A 26067-nucleotide genomic window follows, 5' to 3' on the forward strand; every position below is an offset into this window, starting at 1 on the left:
TGCTTCTAAGAAGAGTTGACAATTACGCATTTGTGATGTCTGTATCATTTATTTTACACACTTATTGACATAGTTAAGTATTGTATTGGAAGGATGAAAGCACCTTTTAGTCAAAATTAAGTATATTATTTAGGAATTTAATTTGTAGTTTATTTTATAAAATCAAGTGTTAAATTTCCAAAATTAATTAATTAGATATGGTCCGAATAATTAAGACTAGAAGACAGATGATCTACTCTTTATAGTGGCATGATTAATGTTTCTGTTTTTGTTTTGTTTATGAGTACGGAATAATCTAAACAATCAATTCACTTTTGTTCAGGAGAGGTGATTCAATTTTAGTTTATCGAGGATATTATACTATATATAGGAGGTAATAAATGACATATATTAAAGTAGAAGGTCAGTAAATAATAATTATGTTGTCTAGCTTCTCTTTTCATACTAGTAGTAATATGTACTCTCATACGCACTTGCTTTTCTAATTTTTGTTGTTTTTTTTCGTACTTCAATTACCTAATTATTTTGTTGCAGTTATTATTCATTTCAACATACTTTGTCATGCTTTTTTCAATTCCATTTTCCTTTACGACTTCTTCGCTTCCTATTTCTTTTTCCAAATTATTTTAAAATGCTTTTACTTGAGCCGATTGAATCTATCAAAATAATCTTTCTATCTTTCAAAGTAAAGATAAAATCATCGTATACTTATTCTTCAAAAATTACTTATAAAATTATATTAAATATATTAGGATTGTTGTTGTTGTAAACGAAGTGAAGTAGGAAACAAATGTGAATCCATTAGTATCTATTATGTTTAATCTTAGAAAATACCTCATAATTTCACCTAGGGAGACATCATTATCAATCCATGTGACCTCACCTCTTGCATCAACATTATTTGTCCATTAGTAATCTTTGCTTTAATTTTGTGACTCTAAGGTCGTACATAACTTTTTGTATTATTCCACCCAAATCTTTGAGACGCCAAACAATGACACATAATTTCTTACAAGCAGATTCTATGGTGTGAATAGGATTTGAATCCATGACTTTTTGAGTTAAATTATGAATATAAAAAAATATCATACATAGATAGATTTTTTTTAAAAAGAGTAGATAATATAATAACTTTTACCTTATTTAATATAAGAATAGTTGTCATAATCGAGAAATAGAATAATGTTTAGTTTATTGTATTGTATCATCCTTTTTTATGTGGCTATTTATTTGTTGCCTCATTTTATAGTATGCAATTATCATGAGCCAACATTATTATTCTTATATTCACTTTTTTTATATTATTCTTTCACAATTTTTAATCTCTCATTATGAAAGTCTCTCAAATGGTCAAAGTTCAAACCTTCTACATTATGCAAAATCTATTGTTGCGTGTTTTTAAAAGAACAAATTTATTTTTTGGTGTTTTCTTTGATTCAATACTAAAACTAATCAACGTTGTTTTAATATTATTATATCAACTTCTCAAATTCAGCGCAACACCATTTTAGTATCATTCTATAAATTTTTCAAATTTTTGAATTGGATTTTTTATTATTCTAACTTTATATTATATATCTTTCATTTTATTGAAAATTTATATTGTTTACATTATTGCTTCATGATGTCCGTTTATCCTACTTTTTCAAACCTCATTTATAGAACTATACTGAATATTATAATTATTTAATTTATGTATGTCAATTAAAATAAATATGACCTCTTTATAAAATTTGACTTTATACCCGCACATGTTGAGAACGTTGTCTAATAGCTTGATTAATTTAAAGCAAAAAAGGTTCAACAAAAAAAAAAAATAACGCCCAGGGTGTACGTTTTACGCCCAGAGACTACGTTTTTAAGCTTAAGCTCCAAATTCTTAGACTTACGCCCTAAATTCTAGGACTTACGCACTATAGATTTACATCTTCAATTTGCATTCCGGAGCAATTTTGATATGCCCCACTCCGAAATTCACCCAAAACTCACCCCTAAAATCGTTTTTGAAAACACTGATTTGGACCAAAACTCTTCTTTTTTTTCGTGCCTTTTTTTCTTAAGGCAACACTTTTTTTTCTTCGAGAAGGCATTTGTCTTTTCTTCCAGTAGAGGCGCCGCCATATTGCCTTGTTGGCTACTACTAATTGTGTGTGTTTTGTAGTGTGTATTGTATTATCTTGAAAATATGAAATCTAAATTGGATGTTAAATTATTATAATATCTCAAAATAAAAATATATTTATTTTTTATATTATATTAAAAGCAAATACTTTTTTAATATCGAAGGATTGTTTTTTCAGTAGGGTTATAATTTTTTTCATGGATTGTGACTTTTTTGAAGAGTTGTGATTTTTGTGTAGGATTGTGACGAATCTTATAAGGCTCAATAAATACATGTTTATACTATTCTTTTTTTACTATAAATAGATGACTCATTTTTAACCTAAGTAACTTGAATGTTTAATAAGCAGACATATTTTCATATTAAAGAATTAATTGTGACTTTTCTAAGGGTCGACTTTTTCAATGAATTATAATTTTTCAGAAGAATTGTGACGTTTCTGATAAGATACAATAAACACATGTTAATACAACCCTTTGTTGGGAATAATTATATAGGCTTCCTCTCATTTTTAAATAAAGGTGAAACGTTCTACACTCCTTTATATCATAGGTTCTTATCTACATTATGAGAGCATAAGACCTTAAAAACTCAAACAATAACGTAAGACATTGCAATGCTCGATCAGGTCTCTTGTTATGTATGAGAGTAGTTCTCTCTTGAAAATGACTTTTCCTTGAATATTCCTGATTTGCAAAAACTAGGTTTAATCTTGTCATCATGTTCTCTTTGTAAGAGAGACATAAATCTAGGAGCAACACCATTGGTTGAGGACTACATCCTTTACACACCTCTGCTGCAGTGCTGACCAACCACTACAGTTCCTGCAACTTTACAATTGTACAGAAGGGATGTCACACAAGTAACTATTAGATTGAGAAATAGAACCAAAAAACCTTCACAAAGGTTGATTTGGGATCCATGCATGCCCAATTAACAACTACTTTAAAAGACCCTCCATTAGAAAGAATAGTTTATGCATTTTGTGATCATGCTTAGGCAAAGTCTATATCTCTCATCCAACATTCTATCGGTCTAGTTCCTTGTCTCTTTTTTCAGTCGATCCTAGTCCTTACTTTTAATATTTCTGCATTTTCGTTTGACTCTTACCTTTTGAGTCGTTGTATTTACTTTCTGAAATTGTAATTAAACTGTAGCCTAACTAATATAGTTGAGAGATTGGTTAGTGTTATTATTGGATTCGAGTTCATTACATTGGTGCTTTCGTCGATCGTTCTCTAATGGTTGCGGTGTTGCTAGATCGATTTAGTGGTGGTAATCCAGAAGAGTGGATTTTTCGAGCGGAATGGTGTTTTACCTACCTTGGCTTCTCCGAAAAGGACTGCTTACCTCTTCCTTCCGTCTATTTTGATGGTGAAGCTCTTATTTGGTATGATGGTTTGTTTCGCACCAAACAATTCTATGATTGGAACCATTTCAAGGTGAAATTGCTTTTGAGATTTCGACAATGGAGCTTCTTAAGTTCAATAGAGAGTGTGACCTATTTTGACTCCATTAATGTAGCACATGTAGCTCCGCCAGAAGTTCTTCATGTTGCAATTGAATCTGATTTAGCCAATGGAAAACAAAAGGAGGCCACATAATCGAAAAAATGCTTCTGATTTAGATGGTGACAACTCACAACCTGCAGCTAATTCTAAAGTCCCTCCAAAGATCTTTGACGCTTCCATCGGCAATTTTTTGCACCCCACTGAGTTTACTTACTTTATGTTGTTAACTGATAGAAATTGTGATGGGGATTCACCTCTGTAAATTAAAATTGATGATGAGGATTATTCAAGAAACCTTTCCTGTAAGGTGTTTGCTGAAATACCCTATAGAGAAATTTACATAGACTTTAAACATTCAATACCAACTGCCACCCAAGTGTTCAGTGAAAAGTCTCATAATTGTTGCTCTAAGGTTGGCGCTAATGAATCTGATGTGGATAATGACAACTCAGAGCTAGAGTCATAATGGAAAAAAAAATAGTGGAATGTAGTATAGCCTTTAGAGAGAGGCGATTGAAAGAATAATTTATTTGATTGCAAGGGCTAAGGAGGTACCTTTCAAATGGACTGAAAAATGCAAAGAGGGCTTTCAAGAGCTCAAGACTCTTTTAATCACAACACCTATTTTGGCACTATCGGTGGAAGGTAAAGATTTCACTGTTTATTGTGATTCTTCACATCCGAATTTGGGTGTTGTGTTGATGCAGGATAAGAATGTCATAGATTATGCATCGCGGCAGTTGAAGGTGCATGAGCAAAATTACCCAACATATGATTTGGAGTTGGTAGAGGTAGTGTTTACTCTTAAGATCTAGCGGCATTACCTTTATGGTGTCAAGTGTGATGATAAGTGCTTTGTTTTTGTTTTTGAGTTTGGTAATGAGTGCGATTGAATTTCTAGCGAAAGATATTGTAAGATCGACGGAGATACGATCAATGATAAGCGAAGATCCATGAATTCATAAAAAATTTCAAGGTACAAGCTAATGTTGATAGATAAGGGGATTGTGTTATACAGTTGAATTTACAATTCAAAATTTTCATTGTAAGTCTACATTCGTGGTGATATATTTTGCCAAGGTATGAAACTGCAAGGTGAGAAATGATCAATTGTATAAGATATTGAGCATATGAAAGGACTTGCACCTGGTTTGAGTCGTAAAGTTTATTACTTTTGATTGTTGAAATACCTAAGAAAGGTTTACATTTAAAAAGTGTTGGTTTAGAGTAAGGTAAATGGTCTGAGTGTTTATGATGGTGGTTAGTATTGAGATTGTGGGCTCACTAAAATGATGTGAAGACTATGTGGAGTCAACTGAATGGAAGTAGTTGGTATCGGCTCTTTAGAGGAAACCTTTAGTGCTATTCGATCTTTATTCCGTAAATTCTTTTGTGACCATCTACTTCATTGTGTACATGGTGGTGAGTATGATTCACTAGCTATGCTCACGTGTGTTTTCACTTTTGTTGGGCTAGTAGTGGATCAGGTGTATCGATCTTGCAATGTTCTCTTGGTTGAGTGAGATGATTGGGAACACTTGGTTAATTCAGATGACACAATTGGTGTTGTCTTGGAGTTGTTAAAGTATTCCAGTGGTTCTGCATGTATCACCTTACTTATGAGAATTTATAAAAGAGCTACCATGCGTATTTATGGTTGTCTGACAATCTTAATACTCATCTAGTCGTCGAGGTCATGTATCGATTATGTGTGGTTGAATGTGGTAATCATTGGGTCCAATTCTACTGTTCTTAAGGGTAATCTACCATCACAATTACTAATCTAGCATTTCGATAGTGTTGTTAGAGGGTTTGTATGCTTGGACATATCTTTCGATGAGTATCTGATGTCTAAAGATGTGAGATGGAGATGTTGATAAGAATTATGTCTGTTTGGGTATTATGAGTGTGTGTTGGTTGGTTCAGTTCACCTCTAATTGTAGCGAGTATTGATTTAGGATGTTATCATGGTTATGTGAGAAAGGATTCATCCTGATAATTGTGTCAACGTCCTCGATAACATGTTGTAGACGTGTGTGCGATCAACTTTGGTGGTTATTGGGAATAACTTTTGTTGTTATTTAAGTTTACATACAACAATATTTATCACTCGAGTATTGAGATGACTTCATTTAAGGCACTGTATAAGAGGAGATGTAGGTCTCCCATTGGTTGGTTTGATGCATTTGAGGCGGAACCTTTTGATGAGAATCATTAGGAAATGTGAAATTTATTCGGGAGATGTTTCTAGCAGCTCAGAACAGGCATAAAAAGTATGCAGACCGGAATGTCGATAATTGGAGTTTATGAGGAGGAGCCTATAGCCATTCTAGATGGGGAAGTTCGCAAGTTAAGGTCAAGGGATATTGCATCTGTCAAAATCCAATGGAAGCATCATCTGATTGAAGAAGCTACTTGGGAAACCGTTAAGCACATGCGAGACAAGTATCCCCAGTTGTTCGACGATTCAGGTACTACTCTAACCTTACTTTAGCCAGTCTTTCCTAGTTGATCACTCGGGGACGAGTGATGTGTAAATTGGTATCTATTGTAACGACCTAATTTGGTCGTTAGGGAAAAGCCAATGGGGAAAGAATTGGGGCCAAAAAACTTTTGAATAGTGACTTGGAAATTCCTAGCCTAGTCCAAATTTTGACAAAATCTGAGTCATATGAAGTCTAGGGAAATTTGGTAATGAATGAGAGATGTAATAATGAATTTGATGACATGAGTGGATAGCCAAGACGTTAAGGAAACTATACGACTTTACGGAATTGAATTCGGGCGAGTAGAACTCCCGAAACTGATCTTAGCGTGAACTAAGGATGGCAACGGAACCGATAACGGGACTACCGGACCGGGACGTTCCGGAACCGGAACGGAACCGGGCACCACGGGCCGGAACCGGTAATTCCGGAAAAAAATCCGTGTACCCGTCTCGGACCGGAAACCGGGTCCAACCGTTATAAATTATAATTTTTTTATTAAAATTAAAAAATTAGGAACATTACACTTAAAAATTTATACTTTTAAAGTTTTAAATACAAACTTTCAAACTTTTAAAAGTATAAAAGTTTAAATTTCACAATTTAAAACTTTGAAAATTTAAATTCAAACTTTAAAACTATAAATGTTTAAATTTCACCCTTTAAAAGTTTGAAAATTTAAATTCAAAGTTCAAACTTTAAAACTATAAAAAGTTTAAATTTCACACTTTAAAAGTTTGAAAAATTAAATTTAAATTATAAACTTTAAAACTATAAAACTATAAAAATTTAAATTTCACACTTTAAATTTTAAAAGTTTGAAAATTTAAATTCAAACTTTAAAACTATAAAAGTTTAAATTTCACACTTTAAAAGTTTGAAAATTTAAAACTTTAAAACTATAAAAGTTTAAATTTCACACTTTAAAAGTTTGAAAATTTAAAACTTTAAAACTATAAAAGTTTAAATTTCACACTTTAAAAGTTAAATTTGAACTTTTGAAGACAATAATAAAAAAAAATTAAGGCGAATAGCCTATACTTTTATTAATATTAATTAAATAGTACAAGTTGAGTTACAAAATATTAGTAGAGTATTAAAAAATCTAATCTACACAGCCACCTTCTAGGAAGGGTTTTGTTTGAATTAGACCTCGAATTATTATACTCATACTAATAGACATTTAAATTTAATAGTTCATGCTACCAAGGAAATCTTTTTTTAAATCATTTAACATTTCTCTAGTAACATGCTCTGGAATTGGTTGATTAGCTAGTTCTTCCATTGCATCAATGTCGTCATCACTAAAATCTTGCATTATTTCATCAACGTCATTTTCAAATTTGGTCGGTAGAGGTGGATGACCATAACTCCTTCTCTCGCCATTAATCCAATCTCTAAATAGTACGGATATCTCCAAGCTATCTGCTGCTAATGAATATCTATGCTCTCCAATTTGAAATCTTGTTGCACTAAAAGCGCCTTCCGAAGCTACTGAAGATGCTTGAATAGCTAACACATCTCGAGCAACCGGTTGTAGTTTTGGAAATCCTTTGCCGCGATTGCTCCACCATTCTAGAAGATCAATAGTAGTAGGTTCTGTATTTTGATTAATATATGCATCAAAATCATTTCTATCATTATAAGAAAGTTCAATAATACAATCTATCATATCATCTTCATTATTATATCTAGTCCTAGAACTTTGAGGCTCTTCGTTATGTACTACATTCCTTATATTAGAATTATACAAGTCGTACAATTTTCTAGCTTCAATTTTTATACTATCTTTAACATCTTGACAACTAGGTGTTTCATCATCTTCACTATCAATACCCAAATTAAAATATATTTTATCAACCATTCGTGATGCACCTTCATCTTTGTAATGTGGGTTTAACAAACAAGCAGTTAAATAAATTTGAGGAATAGGAATAAAATATTTTTAAAATTTTTCAATCATTTTCTTAACAGATTCTTCAAATCTTGGTTTATTTTTGAATTTATAAAATTTACTAGAAATAGCACAAATATTAGGTAAAACAGAGCAAATAGTTGGATAATAAAGTGCAGATATTTTTTTTGTAGTTAAATAAAAAACTTTTAAGAATTCTATAAGTTCTTTTATGTCATTCCAATCATTATCATCAAGTCTATGTGTCATATTTGAATTATGAGCATTCCAAACCATTTGTAAAGATTTCCTATATTCATAAGCAACTTCAAGCATTTCAAATAAAGAATTTCATCTAGTACACACTGATTTTGGAATTTTTCTAGGTGGAAGATTAAATTCACGACAATGATTTTCAAAATCTCTACGTCTAGACTTAACTTGACATTTAAAAATAAAATGACATGCAGTTTCAACTTTTGTGCAACCATCATCATATATTGTTATACCATCTCTAACAATCAAATTATATATGTGTGCAGCACACCTAATATGAAAACCATCAATATAAATAGGGCAAAGAGACGATTTTAGTATTTCAACAACATTACTATAATTAGAATCATTATCTAATGTGACACTACTTATTTTATCACAAATTCCATAGTTTTGCAAAACATCTATAATTGTTTGAGCTATATAACTACCGGTTTTATGCATTTCACAACATTTATAACCTAAAATTCTTTTTTGCAAAGTCCAATTTTCATCAATCCAATGCGCAGTAATTGTGAAATAATCATTACCATTTACACTACGGCCTATATCAGAAGTAATAGCTATTTTACAATTGTTATAATAAAATAAACAACGAAGATATTGAAAATGTTGAACTTGATAATCAAAGATAGCCTTTTAAATTGTATTTCTAGTAAAACCTTTAAAATGTGAATTATACACAATTTGAATATAATGAATAAAACCGGGATTTTCAGCAAAACTAAATGGCAAACCCATAACAACAATCATTTTAGCTAATTCTTCAAGATCTTTTTCTCTACTATATGACCGTTGTATACTAGAACCAGAAACATTAGAAGGATTTAATTGTGTTTGGACCATATTAGAGCCATCTACTCCTACATTTTCAGGAAGGGTGGTACCATTTTTTTTAGCTTCGGCTACAGCTTTAGCATGCAAAAATTCATTTTTACAACATGATATTAAATGATTACTCAAATGTCCCGTCCCACCCTGTTTTCCTACAGTTTTATGATTCATTCTATGTTTACATTTATTACAAATAGCTTGTGTTTTATCTTCATTCTGAGTCATAAATTGCCACACAACTGATTTTTTAGCGCGTTCTACCTTAGTCCTAGGATGCACAGGAGGAATGGGAGCAGGACAAATTCGTAATTTTGAAGCTCCAATTTCCAAAGACCAAATTCGTAATTTTAACGAGAAGTCGAGAATAAGAGAATTTAGAGAGTAGAGAGTCGAGAGATTATAAGATATTTTTGTGAGTGAAAAGAATGAAAGATTAGGGGTATTTATAGTTAAAAAAAAAAGATGAAAATGTAGTTTTAAGAAGTTTGGGGTATTAAAAAAAGTTTGGGGGGTAGGGAGGTGTAAATGGGGGGTTATGGGGTGAAAGAGCCGTTGGTGGGGCCCAAAACCCGTTGCCCAACGGCTCTCAACGACTATAATTTCAAATTTTCAAATTAAAAAAAAAAAAAAAAACGAACCGGACCGGACCGGGACGGACAGGGAATCCCAGTTTCCGTCCCGTTACCCCTCTCAGACCAGAATCGAGACGGAACCGGTAACGGACCGGAACTGGTACCGGTACCTCCCGGTTCCGTTACCACCCTTAGCGTGAACAGGTAGTTTTTGAATGTCATGGGTTGAAGGTGTGTTGTGAAATGGGGGTTCGAAACTCTAATTCTGACGTGTTGTCTCCGCGCAAGCCGCCAGGGCGAGCCCGTTGTAGCGGGATGGATCCGCTATGGCGGGGCAGTTGCGACTTAAGGCGGGAAAAACCCCTAATTTTATTATTTTTCTGCAAACTTCGTTCTTAAGAGTTAGGAGAAGATCCAGGACGAATTCTTGACAGTTTTTCACGACTTTTGGTGCTAAAGGTAAGGATTTTACTCCCCTAATCCGTTTTTCGATTCGTAGAATGTAAATTCATGGGTAATTATTGTTGAGAGAGGGTTTTGGCCTAAAGTTGATGGTGAGAAAAAGCCCTAGATGCATCTTAGGATCATGGGTTTGGTCTTGGGTTATTGAGTTGTTATAATCTAGATAATTAGACCTTAATTTATTGATCCTTGCGTTATATTACCTAGAACAAGCGGAATGAATCCGAAAAGGAAAGATTTAAGTGCCTTAGGGTGATTTAATCTTGGTTTCGAGATAGGTGATGGTTTGATTTCATGTTTGTGTGATGTGTATGTATGTGAATGAAGCATTATTGATCAAACCTAATGTAAATGAGTATGAATGACCATTGTATGCCATAAATCAACACTTGATTGTATGATTATGAGAATGTACATTATGAGTGTGATTGTGGTTGTGGTTGTGGTTATGTTGATTGGATTAGGTGTCACGTACCTACACATGCATTGGATCAAGTGTCACGTTCCGACACACTAATTGGGATCGGATGTCACGTTCTGACACATACATTGGATCATGTGTCACGTTCCGACACACTAATTGAGATCAGGTGTCACATTTCGACACACTAACAGTTTGGGTATGGGTTCCATGAGAGGACCATTGTGTTATCATAGCTAATTGTTGTTGAGAATGTGGAATTGAACATTGTTCCTGAAATGATAATTGTATATATACTTTGTATATGTTTGTTTACTATGTTGTGATTGCTTATATATATATTGTGCTTACTGGAATAGCCGTGTGATCCTACCAGTACCCTGTAGTTGTGTACTGATACTGCACTTTTTCGTTCTTTGTTGAGTACAGGGCATCTTCAGGCGGCTATTGATAGACCTCAATTAGGAGATCAGTGATCGAGACCGGATTTCAAGGGTGAGCCAATTCTTTCAGGCTACTATGGAGTCTTTCATTTTGCTTAGTCCATTCTTTTCGAACTTAGACATATTTTAGTAGTTTGCTTATGTTTGGTTGGGGTTGTACCCCTTTTCCTTAGACTTGTTGAACTTTAGATGTTTTGATACAATGACTTCCAGGTTCTAGGGGTTGTTTTCCGCAACAGTTCATTAGTTGTTTGTTAAGACTTTCGGAGTTTATGTGAACTCCGTATTATCTATTTAGTTATTTAAACCTGCTTCCGTAGTTTTAAATATTTAGTTTTTGGTTAAGTTGCTTAGTTGGGTTATAGTTATGGTTCTCCCACCGGAGGGTTAGTGTGGGTTCCACTCACGACGGTCTAGGTCGTGACAAAGAGCTAGAGAGAACTAAGTACTTTCTGATCACCACAGAATTTTTAATACACTCCATGATGATATTACAAATGAGGATGCATAAATTATGTTAACATATGTCAATCAAGAAGAAAGTTGAGTTATCAGCCTCAAACTTAGTTTTGGTAAAGAGTCTAATACTTTAACCATAGGAGTTGTCTACTAGTTTGTTTATGATTATTAAAATTTATATGAGAACATTTTTCATTCATATTTTTTGCTTGCATGCATCTCTCCAAAAAATCATAACACCAACCACATTTATAAATTAAACTGTATTGGTTTAAGGTAATCACGAATAGAGGAGAACACAACACTAAAGCCAAACTAATAACATATTAGCTTTCATATTAGAAACTTAAAGTATATCAATAACATATCCAGTGAAATTCCACTAAATAGAGTCTGGAGAGGGTAGAATGTAAGCAGACCTTACTACTACCTCGTGGAGATAGAGAGGCTCTTTCCGAAACTAATACATTATTTTCTACTTTAAAGACTTGCGAGAATAGATCTATGAATGCAGGTAATAAAAACAAATGGTAACCATGATCTGAGCTATCAACGTCTGAGTTAGTACTACCTTCATGACTTTCTTTCTTCACCACTTTCATTTCTTGAACTGTACTTCATGTATTACTCTTAGGACTTCCATCTTTCATCTTCTTATGATCCTCTCTTTGTTTTCTCCATTCACTCTTCCTTTTCCATTGTCTCACTAACAAAATACCCAAACTTAGAAACACAGCCATAGTGCACCCTCCTCCTATGATCACAACTTCAATTAGCACCCAATGATCCCCTTTTCCTTTTGGCAATATTGACCATATTGCATCTATATAAGCTGATGCCATAAATAATGTAGAAATCCACATTACTTTGTGTGTTGCCACCATTAATTTCATAATTGTTCTTCTCTTGAATGGGATAACACTAACAAGGACATTAACAATTCCAAGGGAAAGGAAAAGTGCCACAATGTTACATACCAAAAACACCTTAAACGCGGTTTTTTTACCCAATAAAGCTTTTCCATTTTCTTGATTAAATCCACCAGGAGGATTAACACCAGCAGCAAATGTCACAGTTACTATTAGTACTGCAACAATTGTTATCGTTTTTCTTGCATTTCTTAGACCTTCACTTTGGAGCCTAATTTTTTGTCCTAGTACCGCAATAATTATTGTTGTTGTGCTTCCTTTGATGATGATTATTATTGTAATACGAATGTTGAGATGATGAGGACGGAGACAGAAAACTAGTAGTTTTTCTTTGCCATGATGATCCCAAAATTGGTGATGCATCTACCTGTTGGATGTCTTGAAAATTTGGTGGTAATTGGTCACATCTTTTGGCACAAGCTTCTAGTAATGCAGGGATGATTGCAATAGCACCAGAGTTACTTGCATCTGCTTCAACTACATCTAATGATGTATATCCTTTTTGATTCAAAACATTTACTTCAACCCCGGCACAAGCTTAAGTAGATAAATAACCAGCTGAAGAGCGAACAAGTCATGTATACAAGAGAAAAATTAGTTTTGAGCTTTAGTATACAAGTAGTGCAACTCTGTTTTGCAATCCAATAAACTAATTTCACTAATAGTTAAGGAAAAAGACTCAAATATTCCATCGAGTTTTTAAGAAAAGACTCATCTATGTTTAGTTTTCGAGTTTTGACCGCAAATTCAGACATAACATATAACCACAAGAATGTAAAGAAGTCTTTCTTAAACTCTGTGCGTTCAATCAAACACCTTCACATAAAATGAAATGGCTAGAGTAAAGAAAACTTACAGTGGTGAGTTTCCTAACAGTAGCCAAATGTAGAATGGTGTTTCCATCAGTATCTTGAAAATTCATGAGATTTGAAACATCAAGAACTTGAGTACTTCAAAGTGATTGTTCTTTACAGCCAAATGAAGAATTGTCTCACCATGTTTTGTTGTCATTTCAGAAGATTCAAGACTCACCGAGAGTATCTCAGCTATAATGTTCACTCTTCCTTTAATGACTGCCCAATGAAGTGGAGTTCTGCCTTCATTATCTTGTAAACCAGAAAGATCCATATCAAGCTTTAACAATTCTCTTGTTATATCTAAGTGCCCTTTACTGCATGCTATATGTAAAGGACTGCAACCATTCATCAACTCATCCTTTTTCCAAGCAAAATCAGGTCAAACTTCAGCCAATTCCTTCACTACTTCTGCAATTAATTGTTTTTTGAGATTTGGTAAGATTCGTAATATTACAACATAACATGCATTTAAGTAATTAGCTCATATACTAGTGAAATTATTGTAAGTTATCATTAAATAAAGAACAACTTTCACATATAACAAACATAAAAATCATATTTGTATGTTATAGCTATAGTTTGTATAATTGCGCTCCATAGCAAACTTTATGTTTGCTATGGCTATTAATCTGTATATTTCGGTATACATATGCATAAAAAATATAAAACTATATAGAAATTTTAATAAGTATAAAACACGTAAAAATATATATAGAACTGTTTCATCTTAAAATGTAAATCAAAATCAACAATCCTGAAAAAAAGAATCATTTCAAAAAACTAATCAAATTTATTTTTTCAAAACAATTGAGTAGAGATTTATAAACGAAGGATCCTACAATCAAAAACATCAAATCAGAACAAGTGATGAAGAATGACATGTTTTTGCTTTGCAGTTTGCACATTGATAATTTCCTTTCTTTAACCGGTAAAAGGTGAAGAGAAAAAGTAAAATTTAGGATTAGGAATAAAATGTATTTAAATATTTAAGTTTTCTTTTAACTTCTTTAAATTTAATAAAAAGTTGAATTTTTAGTTTTTTAGTATTAATTTAAGGACTTGTTTCACAATTTTAATTTTAATTTTAATTAGAAGAGGTTTTCTGAACATAAAATTCGTTCAAGTACGTCTAAATGTACGTCCAAACTAATGAAATTTATATCTCACGGTACCTTTGCCTCTACAAATATTCACAATGCTATTTAGTATGCTCGCCCTAAACTCAAATAAAAAGTAATTGCACAGATTTAACAGAAACACATGCATGGATAATTAAATAACTTGATCAACAATTGATAATTTATTAAATTTACGAAGATTCACACATAGAAAATGATCAAAAGTGCACAATTGTATTAATTAATTAAAGGTTATATGTGTAACTGAATATTATCACAAGAATCTCATTAAAATTTATCAATATTTTCATAGAATAAAACCACAAATTTTCCAAATTAAATTAAATTAAAAGAAAAGAGGATAACGACAGGACACTCTTTTCTTAATGAGGACTTGCCCCAGACGTAGACGTAGACCATTTTCGCAGTTTTATTTTATTTGATTTTTATATTAAAAAATAATTTTTTACTCGTTTATTTTAATAAGTTAAAATAGATTTTTTCTTTTTTTCTTTCAAGATTATGCTTATTATTAAGTGACTATATAGTAAAATAGTAGTTGAATTAAGATTTTAAAAAATAATTAATAAGAATAATTTAATAAAATAAGTTAAGGGAAATAATGTTATATCAATAAAGATCAAGTAAAGTGAAACAAAAAGAGTACAACATTTTATCGTGTAATTTTAACTGGACATTTATCGAAATTATATTACAATTTAGACAATTTTGAGTTATGAGAATAGTTACGTACTATTTTTTCAACTGTTTATGGTGACACCATTAAAAAATAAAATAAAATTTAAGTGGGTAAATATACATGTCTTTACTCATAAGTTATATTAAATACAACAACAACAACAACAACCTTGAATTACCTAAATCGCAATAATAATTGGAAAAAAAAAATTGTCCACAGCAGGCAACGTCATATACAAAGTTAGGTGTTACGAAATAATAAGAATTAAATCTGTCCAAACAATCAATTTTTTTAGTTCTTTTGGCTTGTTGAAAATTATTTGCTCATCTTTGATCAGTATTTTTCTACTTTGATGAAAATAATATCTACTTACTTTAATATATCAACTACATTTGTCTATTCTACTACCGACACCATTAATTAGGAGTCCAATTCCTTTTTAACTAATTACGACCACATACTCAAATCCAACACGCCATTCATCGTACACTATAACAAATTAAAAAGACATTTACTGGTAATAAATTTTCTTTTTTAACGATAATATTTATACCTGTAAAAATATTTGGTGGCACTTGAACTAATGTTATTGCATTCAAAGTCACTAAAGTTTTGAATAATATTTGTATAAAATGTTGATTGTAATTCATATTATATTACTACCACTAAATATAATATAACGATAATTATATTATTATCATAAAATCTATCATTTGTTGTAATGATTAAAAACTGATTTTGGTTCAAGAACAACTTTTATCTATGCTTATTATTAATTAGAGATGAGTAAAAGGTTTCCTAGAATAAAAGTGTACGATTTATATACCTAACTTAGTAGTTTAAGAGCAAATATAAGGCCATCACTTTTGGGATGAACTCTTTATACACTAAAGTCTAATTTGATAGGAAAGAAGCATAACTTTGCAAAATGTACTTTTTATGTTCCAACTACTTTTTTAACCAAAACAAAGTCCCCTTTCCTTCCATTTCAAGACTTACTGTACAATTTATAGTAAATTAGTTGTGTGAATATCAATATTAAACAATGCAAGTGAGAGTCCAATCTTATTAACATAGTTAAGTATTGTTTTGGAAGGATGAAAGCACCTTTTAGTCAAAATTAAGTTATATTATTTAGGAATTTAATTTGTAGTTTATTTTATAAAATCAAGTGTTAAATTTCCAAAATTAATTAATTAGATCTGATCCGAACGATTAAGACAAGAAGACAAATGATCTACTCTTTATAGTGGCATGATTAATGTTTCTGTTTTTGTTTTGTTTATGAGTACGGAATAATATTTTCTAAGCAATCAATTAACTTTTGTTCAGGAGAGGTGATTCAATGTAGAAGGTCAGCAAATAATTATGTTGTCTAGCTTCTCTTTCCATACCAGTAGTAATATGTACTCTCATATGCACTTCTTTTTTAATTTTTGTTGTTTTTTTTCGTACTTCAATTATCTAATTATTTTGTTGCTGTTACTATTCATTTCAACATACTTTGTCATGCTTTTTTCATTTTCCATTTTCTTTTACGACTTCTTCGCTTTCTATTTCTTTTTTCAAATTATTTTAAAATGCTTTTACTTGAGCGGATTGAGTCTGTCAAAACAATCTTTCTATCTTTTAAAGTAGAAATAAAATAATGTATATTTATCCTCCCAAAACTACTTATAAAACTACATCAAATATATTAGGATTATTGTTGTTGTTGTAAACGAAGTGAAGTAGGAAACAAATGTGAATCGATTAGTATCTATTATGTTTAATCTTAGAAAATACCTCATAATTTCACCTAGGGAGACATCATTATCAATCCATGTGACCTCACCTCTTGCATCAACATTATTTGTTCATTAGTAATCTTTGCTTTAATTTTGTGACTCTAAGGTCGTACATAACTTTTTGTATTATTCCACCCAAATCTTTGAGACGCCAAACAATGACACATAATTTCTTACAAGCAGATTCTATGGTGTGAATAGGATTTGAATCCATGACTTTTTGAGTTAAATTATGAATATAAAAATCGGAAAATATAATTGGCAAGACAGATTTTTGACACGAAATGACACGAGCAACAAAAGTCAAAGTATTTTCGTAATTTCGGTGAAAAGTTAAGGATGTTTGGGTAAATTCAATTATTTCGTGTACCTAAATTACCCTCAAAAGTAAAACCACTTTTAATACTTTTAAAACCACAACTTTTGAAATATCCATGAGGCACAAATATGATGTGACAGATAAAAATTGTATAAGGCCCATTTATATTTTGCCAAGTGGATCCATTTCAAATGGCCAAACATCTTTCTCTCTTAACCTTTTAACGTTTTCTTTTTCTCTTTCTTACTTTTTTTACTTCAGTTTCTTTTCTAACAATTCTTCCAAATTTTATACTTCCACTTAAATAACTTTATTCATGAAAAATATGAAATCCAAAAAAATTTACCGGACTCATTCTATTTCTAACATTTTGATATTATTATTTATCTCGATATTGATTATTTATATTATTAAAAATAGTTATATAAAATTATTTGTTTATTTACAAAGATAAAATTAATTATAAAAAAAAATTAACCAAATAAATTTGTGAAAGCACAAAATAATAGTAGTATGAATAAATGTTTTTTACACTGAGAGGTAGAACTAAAAAAAAAGAAGCTTTAGAAGATGCAAAGATAAAATGAAAAATGGATTTTTGCATTGAAAAAAGATGAAGAACGAAATTTTTTATTAATATTAAACATTAAAAACATTAAGTGGTTATAGAATAGATAAAAATAAAAATATATTTGGCAATTAAAAATTGAGTGATTAAAATTGAAATCTCAAAAAATAAATTTTTGACTAAAATTTAAATAATTAAAATATTTGAGTGATTTTTTACTTTATTGGTGAGAGTTCAATTTATTTTTTTTAATTTCACTATCTTCAATTTCTTTGAATTCATCCAAGAAAAATTTTAAAAATTCTAACATATCACTTTAATTTTCCCTCAAATAAATGATATATATATATTATTATTATTTTCTTTTTTTTTCTAACATATCACTTTAATTTCATACTTTATTGAGTTTTTTCGTATTTTTTTGGGTAAGGTTTACTTCTATTTCTACCAAATTTGGGTCTCCATACGTTGTCATTTTAAATAGTGTTTTTTTGTTTCCTTTTCGTTCATAATTTTAATTTGGAATAATAAATCAACGACAAATCCGAGTTGATTAAACTACCTTTGTTCAAATATATCAATCTTCTATATATTGTAGTTGACAAGAATGTGCAAGTTTGACCATTTGACTTGAATATAGGCGGTAAATATAGCCGCGAGGGGTTAAAGACAATTGGCGAAATGAAAGTCACTCAAAAACAAAGAGCGATAACAAGGCAGTATCGACATAGATTTAAAGATATTTTGTCCTATTTTTTTCAGTTATTTGATTTAGTGGACTATAATAAACTACCGCGTTGTTGCACTATTAAGCATGTTCCTCTTGTTTGCAAGAATGGGATAGTGCAGAGGATGAAGAAGAAGAGCATTGCTATGGATGTAGCAGTGATGAAGAAATTTGACATCTCCAACATAATTATTACATGTTCAAGATAATTGGATTAGTATGAACTATATTATTGTTATTGTTATTATTGATTTGTCATATATATATATATACACTAGACATCGGAGCCCGTGCTAGCACGACCCAATATATATCATTTTTTATTTCAATTTATGTGACAAGGACAAAATTAAAGAGTTAGTCAAACTTTAATATTAATTTAAAATAGTTTAAATTTTTAATTATTGTTAACTATGGTAAAAAAATTTTTATGTCTTTTAACATTCTAAATTGTCAATTATTGTTGTATGATTTATGTAAGGTATTTATTACATTCTCTAAGCTATCAACCCCAATTTAACCTTTGAACTCATTGATGTTCATTAAAACGTGTCAAAATGTATTTATTATGCATTTATTAATGTCATTCAAAATGCATTTATTTATTCTACCCATAGCTTATTGGAACTCAATGATTATCAATTATTTGAAAATGGATGTTCATTGCATGTTGATTGTGGAGTTGTTACAAACTATACTTATATGTTTATTTTATAATTTGAAAATTAGATTCAAACAACTCTTTTTATGATATATATAAATAACATAAAATCTAAAATATACTAATATAATAAACTAAAACTTCACACATAATATATTGTTCGAACTATATTATTGCAAGTATTTTTTTGTCATTAAATTAGCTTAGAAGACAAATCTTTCATTATAAAAACGGATGAAGTAATGAAAAGAGGAGACGATGCGGCTCCTCTCAAGTAGTAGCTTTTGGAACGAATGCCTAGACAACTACACAATCCGCTTCATTAAATGATCTGATTTTTGGAATAACTTTCAATACACTGTCAGTACAATTCATTTCCATTCATTGTTACACAGTGTAATCTGCCCGCAAAATAGTACATCACTACACATAACGAAAAGTCACAATTTGTCACTACTTAAAAGGGTTTCAAACTCTTCATTTCACTTTTACTGCCAAACACCGAAAAGTTCATTTTGAATTTAAACTTTTTTGATTCCGAAAATTTGCCTTTAATCAAAAAAATGAAGAGAGCGAAAATTTCACTGATGTGTGTTACATTTAATTTTGTTTCCGTTTGTATTCGACTCCTTAATTCATTTTAATTTACAGATGTGTGTTTAATTTAATTATTTTTTTCAGTAGAACTATTTTAAAAAAATATAAATCCAGATGCTACCCTAAAACTAATTCACAAAGCTTCAAAAGGAGGATACGGCGCTGCAAAATATGCTTTTGGCATAATATCTATCTTCATAGGCGGTGTATATGAAGATCAAGGGGTAAAGACAATTGGTAAATAAGATTGTAACAGTTTATATTTAGATCTTCTTGACAAAAATTGAAGATTTTTGAGTATTCCAAGTTGAATCCTTGTGATGAAAATAAATCTAAAGGATATAATATTAAATGAGTTATATGTAATGATAAAAGTTATAAAATAAAAAATGATACATTCATGATTATATGAATTAAAAAATGTAGGGATTTTATTACATTAAGTTATCTAGCCGAATTATTCCTCTGAATTCAATGATTTTCATTAAATGTGGCAAACTGTATTTATTTTGCATTTATTAATGTGATAAAAAAATCTATTTTTTTTATTCTTCCCATAGATTAGACATTGAAACTTAATGATCATTAAGAGTTCCTTATCATTAATTGAAAATGGATGTTCAATCCATGTGGATTGTAATTTTGTGATAGCACATCCTATAAAATAATTTGTAGGGTTAAAAGAGATACTTATATGTTTATTTTGTATTTTAGATACAAACAACTTCACACATAATATTTTTCATTGAATTAACTTAGAAGATAAATCTTTCAATAAAAGAGTCGGTCAATAAAAATAGTCAGTAATGGAAATAGAAGAGAGTAGCTTTTTGAAACGAATACCTAGACAACTACTTCTCACAATCCCCTTCATTAAATGATCTGATTTACGAAACAACTTCCGAAGCACTCTCAATACCATTCATCTCAACTGATAAGTCACAACTCTTCAAACTTGAAATTCTTTGAATCCGAAAATCTAACTTGAGTGTTTGTCTTCCCTAAGTTAATAGCTTGTACATAAAGTTTCCACACACTTCCCAAAGACAACTAGCTACTCCTTCTACGAGAGAGTTGATATTCATTAAGAAGCGTAAATATAGTTCTTTTCGTAATTATAAACGAATGCTATTGCAGCGCAAATGTTTAAAGCAAGATTAAACGTTTAGTCAATTAGTCATGAGTTCGAGTCTAGGTTAGGTCCCCATATTTATGTTATTATTTTTGCGTCGCATCCCGTTCATTTTATTTTAATTTTCGACTCAAAGTTTTTGATTAAATTTATTATCTATGAAATTAATAATTAAAGGTCTGAAATAACTTATATCATAATAAATTTTGATAATGCATTAATTTAATTATATTTTAAATTATTATCTTCCAATAAAATTGATCTTAAAAAAGAAGAGTGTAAGAAATTCAACTTATCAAATCAAATCTTGTCAAAATTCTAGGTGTACTCAAGAACTTATCTTAGACTTGAAAAAATAATAAAACTATTCCGTCGATTCGCCTTTGTTATATTTACTACTACAAATTTTTTATATAAGAATAAGTTTATTTTCAATAATAATAATAACTAAGGGTCTGAAAAATTTTATATCATAGAATATTTTGATGATTAAATTAATTAATTATATTTTATATTCTTACCTTCCGATAAAAGATCTTAATTAATGGATTTGCCTTACAAAGGAAGAGTGCAAGAAAATTCAAATTTTGTCAACTTCCTAGCCTCTGGGTGTACTCAAGTACTTCTTTTAGGTTTGAACAACTAATTCATTCTATCATTTCACGTTATTTACATTTTGATATAAGAATAAAATTTAATTTTCATGAAATTTGTATTTTAAATGCCTCAAATAATTATTACGTAACATTGAAATATTAATGATTAAATTAATTAATCGAACTATATTTTCTTACCTTATAAAAATTAGTCATTTATTTCTCGTCCATTCACAGATTTTATTTATTTTTCTTTTACTTTTCGACTAACAATTGTTAGAGACCAATTATCTAGTGACAAATTTACTCGTATCAAATAATTATTTTTGAACACACGTAACATTTTATATTCTTACCTTCTAAAAAACTTGTTCAATAAATGGATTAAAAAAGAAGAGTGAATAATCCCATCCATTCTCACATTTTGGTTCTTTATTATCTAGTGACAAATTTAATAGTAAATTTTTTAATGTTGTAGTAAAAAATAGATAAATAATCGTTCCTTCTCTTTTATCTTTGATAAATAAATTTTTGGGAGCCAAACACGTCACTTTTTGGCTCCAATCTTTTCACTATAAATTGAAACTCCCAATAAATGTATTCCTCACACACAGAACCATTCCAAAATATAAATTTATACTTACTTGAAAAAATATGAGTTCTGAGAACTACGTAACTCCTTATAACAAAAGAAGGGCAATGTCATTCCCAACCTCTCCGGAGGTTGTGGAAAGGTTATATTACATAAAACGGGAGTCATACCAGAAAATGGAGGAGGAAATAGCAGAGTTCCTGAAGCGGCTGATCGAATGGAAGGGTAAGAGGTGGGTCGAAATGATGCTTTTAATGGATGAACCACCCCTCACCCAAACTTTCGAAATATACGAGAAGGTGGTTGCTAAATCACTAAATGGTTTCGCTGTTGGCGCTAACGGAGTTTTTGAAATTACTCCACGAGTTGGAGAAGGAACTTCACTTGATGGTTGGTCTGAGGAAAAGAGGGCTTGCAAAAGGAACCTGGAGTTGTAGGTTTCGCACAAGGACGCTGGATGAGGTCCTTTTTGTTGTATTTTATTTTAGTTTTTTTTTTTTGGTTATGTTTACTCTCATTGCATAATGCATGGGTTAGTATGTAAATTTTTTTTGTTTTCTATCTATGATTATGAAATAGCCATTATCTACTTCTAGTGTTAGGTGTGTTTGCTAAATTTACTCATAAAATTTAACATAGATCCATGTGAAAGTAAACAATGACGAACCAATATACCATTAAAAAACAAAGCTACAAAACGGATAAAAAGACATAATTAAATCATAAGCACTGTTAGCCACCATAAAACCATGTAATTTCTTCATCAGCACTACAACCCTTTCTACAATTTCACCAAGCAAACCATTATCAAAGGATGAATAATCTATGTCATTATACCACCGGCTCGACCACCTCTACCAGCCCTTCGACCTACACCCCGTCTCCCACCACCCCTCCGACCTTGACTAGTCTCACCCACTTGATCTGCATGATAATATGTTCTATTCCACCTTCCACCACCTCTCCTACATCTATTAGTCGGAGGCCTTCCACGTGTTCGAATTTCCCTCCGGTTCCTAATGAATGTTACATCTTCTTCCGAGTCTGGATCACCAACACTAGGGACTGCCATTTCGTCATTCCAATTACAATATGCATTGAAACGTCCTTTCAAAACATTTTTGAAATCTGCATATTTAGCGTTGTTGTCCAACACAGCATCACAATTCCTATCAAACCATTTCTTCAAGAATTGTACTTCTTGTACTCGTCCGTCATAGATGGATAGCCTCCTTGAAAGAATTTACTTATGTGTGGTCGAATTATGTCCCTTTTCCACCGGCGTAAAATATATCTGTCATGTAACATTTTAATTCTACAATGACACATAGTCTTTAAAATGTGGCAGCAGACAACACCTTCACTTTGAAAATTCTTGCAATTGCAATCCAGATACTGATTCCGTGGCTGATATTCCACAATATAAACAAATCGATTTCCATGAAAATCATTAGATATGGAATAATCTGTTACACTGTACTTCTCAACTCCCTCCACGCATTGAAGTCATGGTGTCTTTCAATTTCACAGTGGTACAACCGCTTCAAATGCTCTGCTGCAAAGGCATCGTAAATAGGTCGAGTATAATGGGTTTGAAGCTGCAAATCCCAATCAAAACCACTACAAGGCGCTGCATGCTTTTTGCGTGAGTCAGCTTCTGCTTGAAGTTCCTTCTCATATTTAAATCGCAAGGCTAACTCATACTGCTCGACGAACTGCTTTAGAGAGCTTCGATCGGATATATAACCATCAAAAAATGCATGCATTGACTCACTTCTTTGGGTGGACATCATGCCAGCCCAAAAATAGTGGTTCAGGAAGATAGAGATCCATTTTTCCTTCTCTAAGTATAGATTATGAAACCATAGTCTATGCTGAAGCTCGTATTTTTGAATAAAGCCAACCCATTTTTCCTCAAATTCGTTGATAGTAATGCTGTTATAGATTATTGATTTAAAATCGAACTTGGCAGTCTTAAAGTCCCACACACCCTTAAGCTTTGCAGGCAGCTTTGTCATAATATGCCAAATACAGTACCTATGGATGGTGTCTGGAAGTACCTCTGCAATTGCTGCCTTGATACTCTCACATTTATCAGTGAGGATAGCCGTTGGAGGTGCATTGCTCATTGCTGCCAGCCAAGTAGAGAAAACAAATTTATATGTCTCAATATCCTCACTTGTGAGCAAAGCGCAACCCAAAATAATAGATTGTTTGTGTTGATTCACACCAACAAAAGATGCAAACGGCATGCGCCATTGATTCACCAAGTACGTTGAATCGAAACAAACAACATCACTAAACTCCCGATACGCATACTTGCAATGTGTGTGAACCCACACTACGTTGTGAAGTCTACCAACATTATCCGTGTCAATTACATAAAAAAATTCATCGTCCTTCATCTGTATTAAAGCGAAAAATTTCTATATTGCCGCAGCATCGCATGACAATGTCCTCATCCTGCGTTGTTGAAGAATGTAGTTTCGACAATCTTTAGGTGTGCATCCCATTCTATCTGGACCACCTGCTTGTTTTTCCAAAAGTCTAATACTTTTGGCAGGTCTAATTCCTGCGATGTCATAAGCTTCAAGTTTTCATTTTAATGACTTACTTATTTTCCTGTGGCAACCAAAAAAACGTGCTAAAGATGGTTGCAACTCATGGTTGTGCTCCGTCGTAACTGTTGTTACGCGACATGAACCATCAGGCAGCACAACACAATTAACTTTGCATTTGCAATCAACCCTTTTACTATAATTCTTAGCAGTTGGTTTTCTACTCTTATCACAAGCGAATGAGACGTACCTAGCGTATTCACAACCTCTTTTTTTTGAAGTCTTTTTAAGAACTCCAAATCCATTTAAACGACTATATTCTTTATAAAAAGCAAAAAGAGATTCTACACTACAATAGACCATATCTACAAGAGGGCCTTCCATATATTGTTGGTCTGAAAAATTATCATCATTGGCTGAATCTGTCTGTTCTTCACATTCTTTTTCAGCTTCATATTCCTCTCCGTCACTAACACTTATTAATTCCTCTTGCTCCGGTTGATTCATTTCTTCAAAGAACTTGTTAATAACATCTTCATCATCACTATGCAAATAATGTTCAGGCCCATCGTATGCATCATCGAAATCTTCATGATGTTCATCATTTTGGGACAACAAACTATCATCCTCCTCTAACCCCAAAACATTATTCAATAAATCGTTTAATTGGCTATTCTGACTAGTCGATTCCATTTTGTTAAAATTATATAAAACCAACAAAAAAATAAATTCTTGATCAACAAATTAAAATAAGAAAGGATGAGAGTGAAGAGTGATAGATGTAGGAGAGGTGGTGGAAGGTGATATAAAGAGTAAAGTAAGAGAGAGAGCAAATAATTATTAAAATGTTAAAGGTGATTTTCATTTTTGGAGGGAAATATAAGAGGTTTTGGAGCAAAAGGGGCATTTTCGTCATTTATCCGTGTCTTGTCAATTCATGCAAAAATTTTGACTGACCATCGGCTCCACTTATATTGTGCCACGTGGAAAGTGTTGGGTCCCATTTCAGAAAATGATTTTCTCTCTCTTCTTAAACGTTTTTTTTTCCTCTTTCCTACTTTTTTTTTACTTCTTTTTCATTGACTTTTCTTTTCAAATTAATGTTTCAAATTTCTCTACTTCCATACTTGTATAATTTTATTCATGGAAAATATAAAAATATGAAATCCAAAAAGAAAATATTCATTCAATTTCTAACATTTTAAAATTAATTATTTATATTACTAAAAATAGTTAGATAAAATTATTTGTTAATTTATAAAATATAATTAATTACAATTTTTTTTATTATAACATTTTTTTTCTTTTTGTAAGTGTAAATAAAATTTATAAATTTTAAATTACATAAGTTTTTATACTAATTTCATGAAATTAAAAAAATGGAAAGCATCCATAAATACCTATATAAATACATATTCTTTCCGTTAATTTATACGATATTTTATT

General features: G+C 31.2%; 3 protein-coding genes and 1 pseudogene across 3 annotated transcripts in view; all 4 read right to left on the bottom strand.

Moving 5' to 3' along the window:
- Positions 1-15146, bottom strand: part of LOC125838689 (uncharacterized) — a 99770-nt gene extending 84624 nt beyond the window's left edge. Inside the window, exon 1 of the mRNA XM_049517728.1 lies at positions 15135-15146. The gene's annotated coding sequence lies outside the window, so the exon portion shown is untranslated. The remainder of the gene's footprint in view (positions 1-15134) is intronic.
- LOC125838691 (casein kinase 1-like protein 3) overlaps positions 1-26067 on the bottom strand; it is a 509325-nt gene that overhangs the window by 190427 nt on the left and 292831 nt on the right. The gene's annotated exons all lie outside the window — the stretch shown is intronic.
- On the bottom strand, positions 11837-13537 carry LOC125838893 (ankyrin repeat-containing protein NPR4-like; annotated as a pseudogene).
- LOC125838894 (protein FAR-RED IMPAIRED RESPONSE 1-like) lies at positions 23533-24468 on the bottom strand. Its single transcript, XM_049517907.1, has one exon. The coding sequence runs from the start codon at positions 24466-24468 to the stop codon at positions 23533-23535; it is 936 nt and encodes a 311-aa protein (XP_049373864.1).

This window comes from Solanum verrucosum, unplaced genomic scaffold, assembly GCF_900185275.1.
Source record: "Solanum verrucosum unplaced genomic scaffold, falcon-dt-bn FXZP01000182.1, whole genome shotgun sequence".
NCBI classification, from domain to species: Eukaryota; Viridiplantae; Streptophyta; class Magnoliopsida; order Solanales; family Solanaceae; genus Solanum; species Solanum verrucosum.

Bases quoted from the DNA above. Each gene is read 5' to 3' on its own strand.
- LOC125838894 (XM_049517907.1), bottom strand. From the start codon at position 24,468: ATGAAGGACGATGAATTTTTTTATGTAATTGACACGGATAATGTTGGT.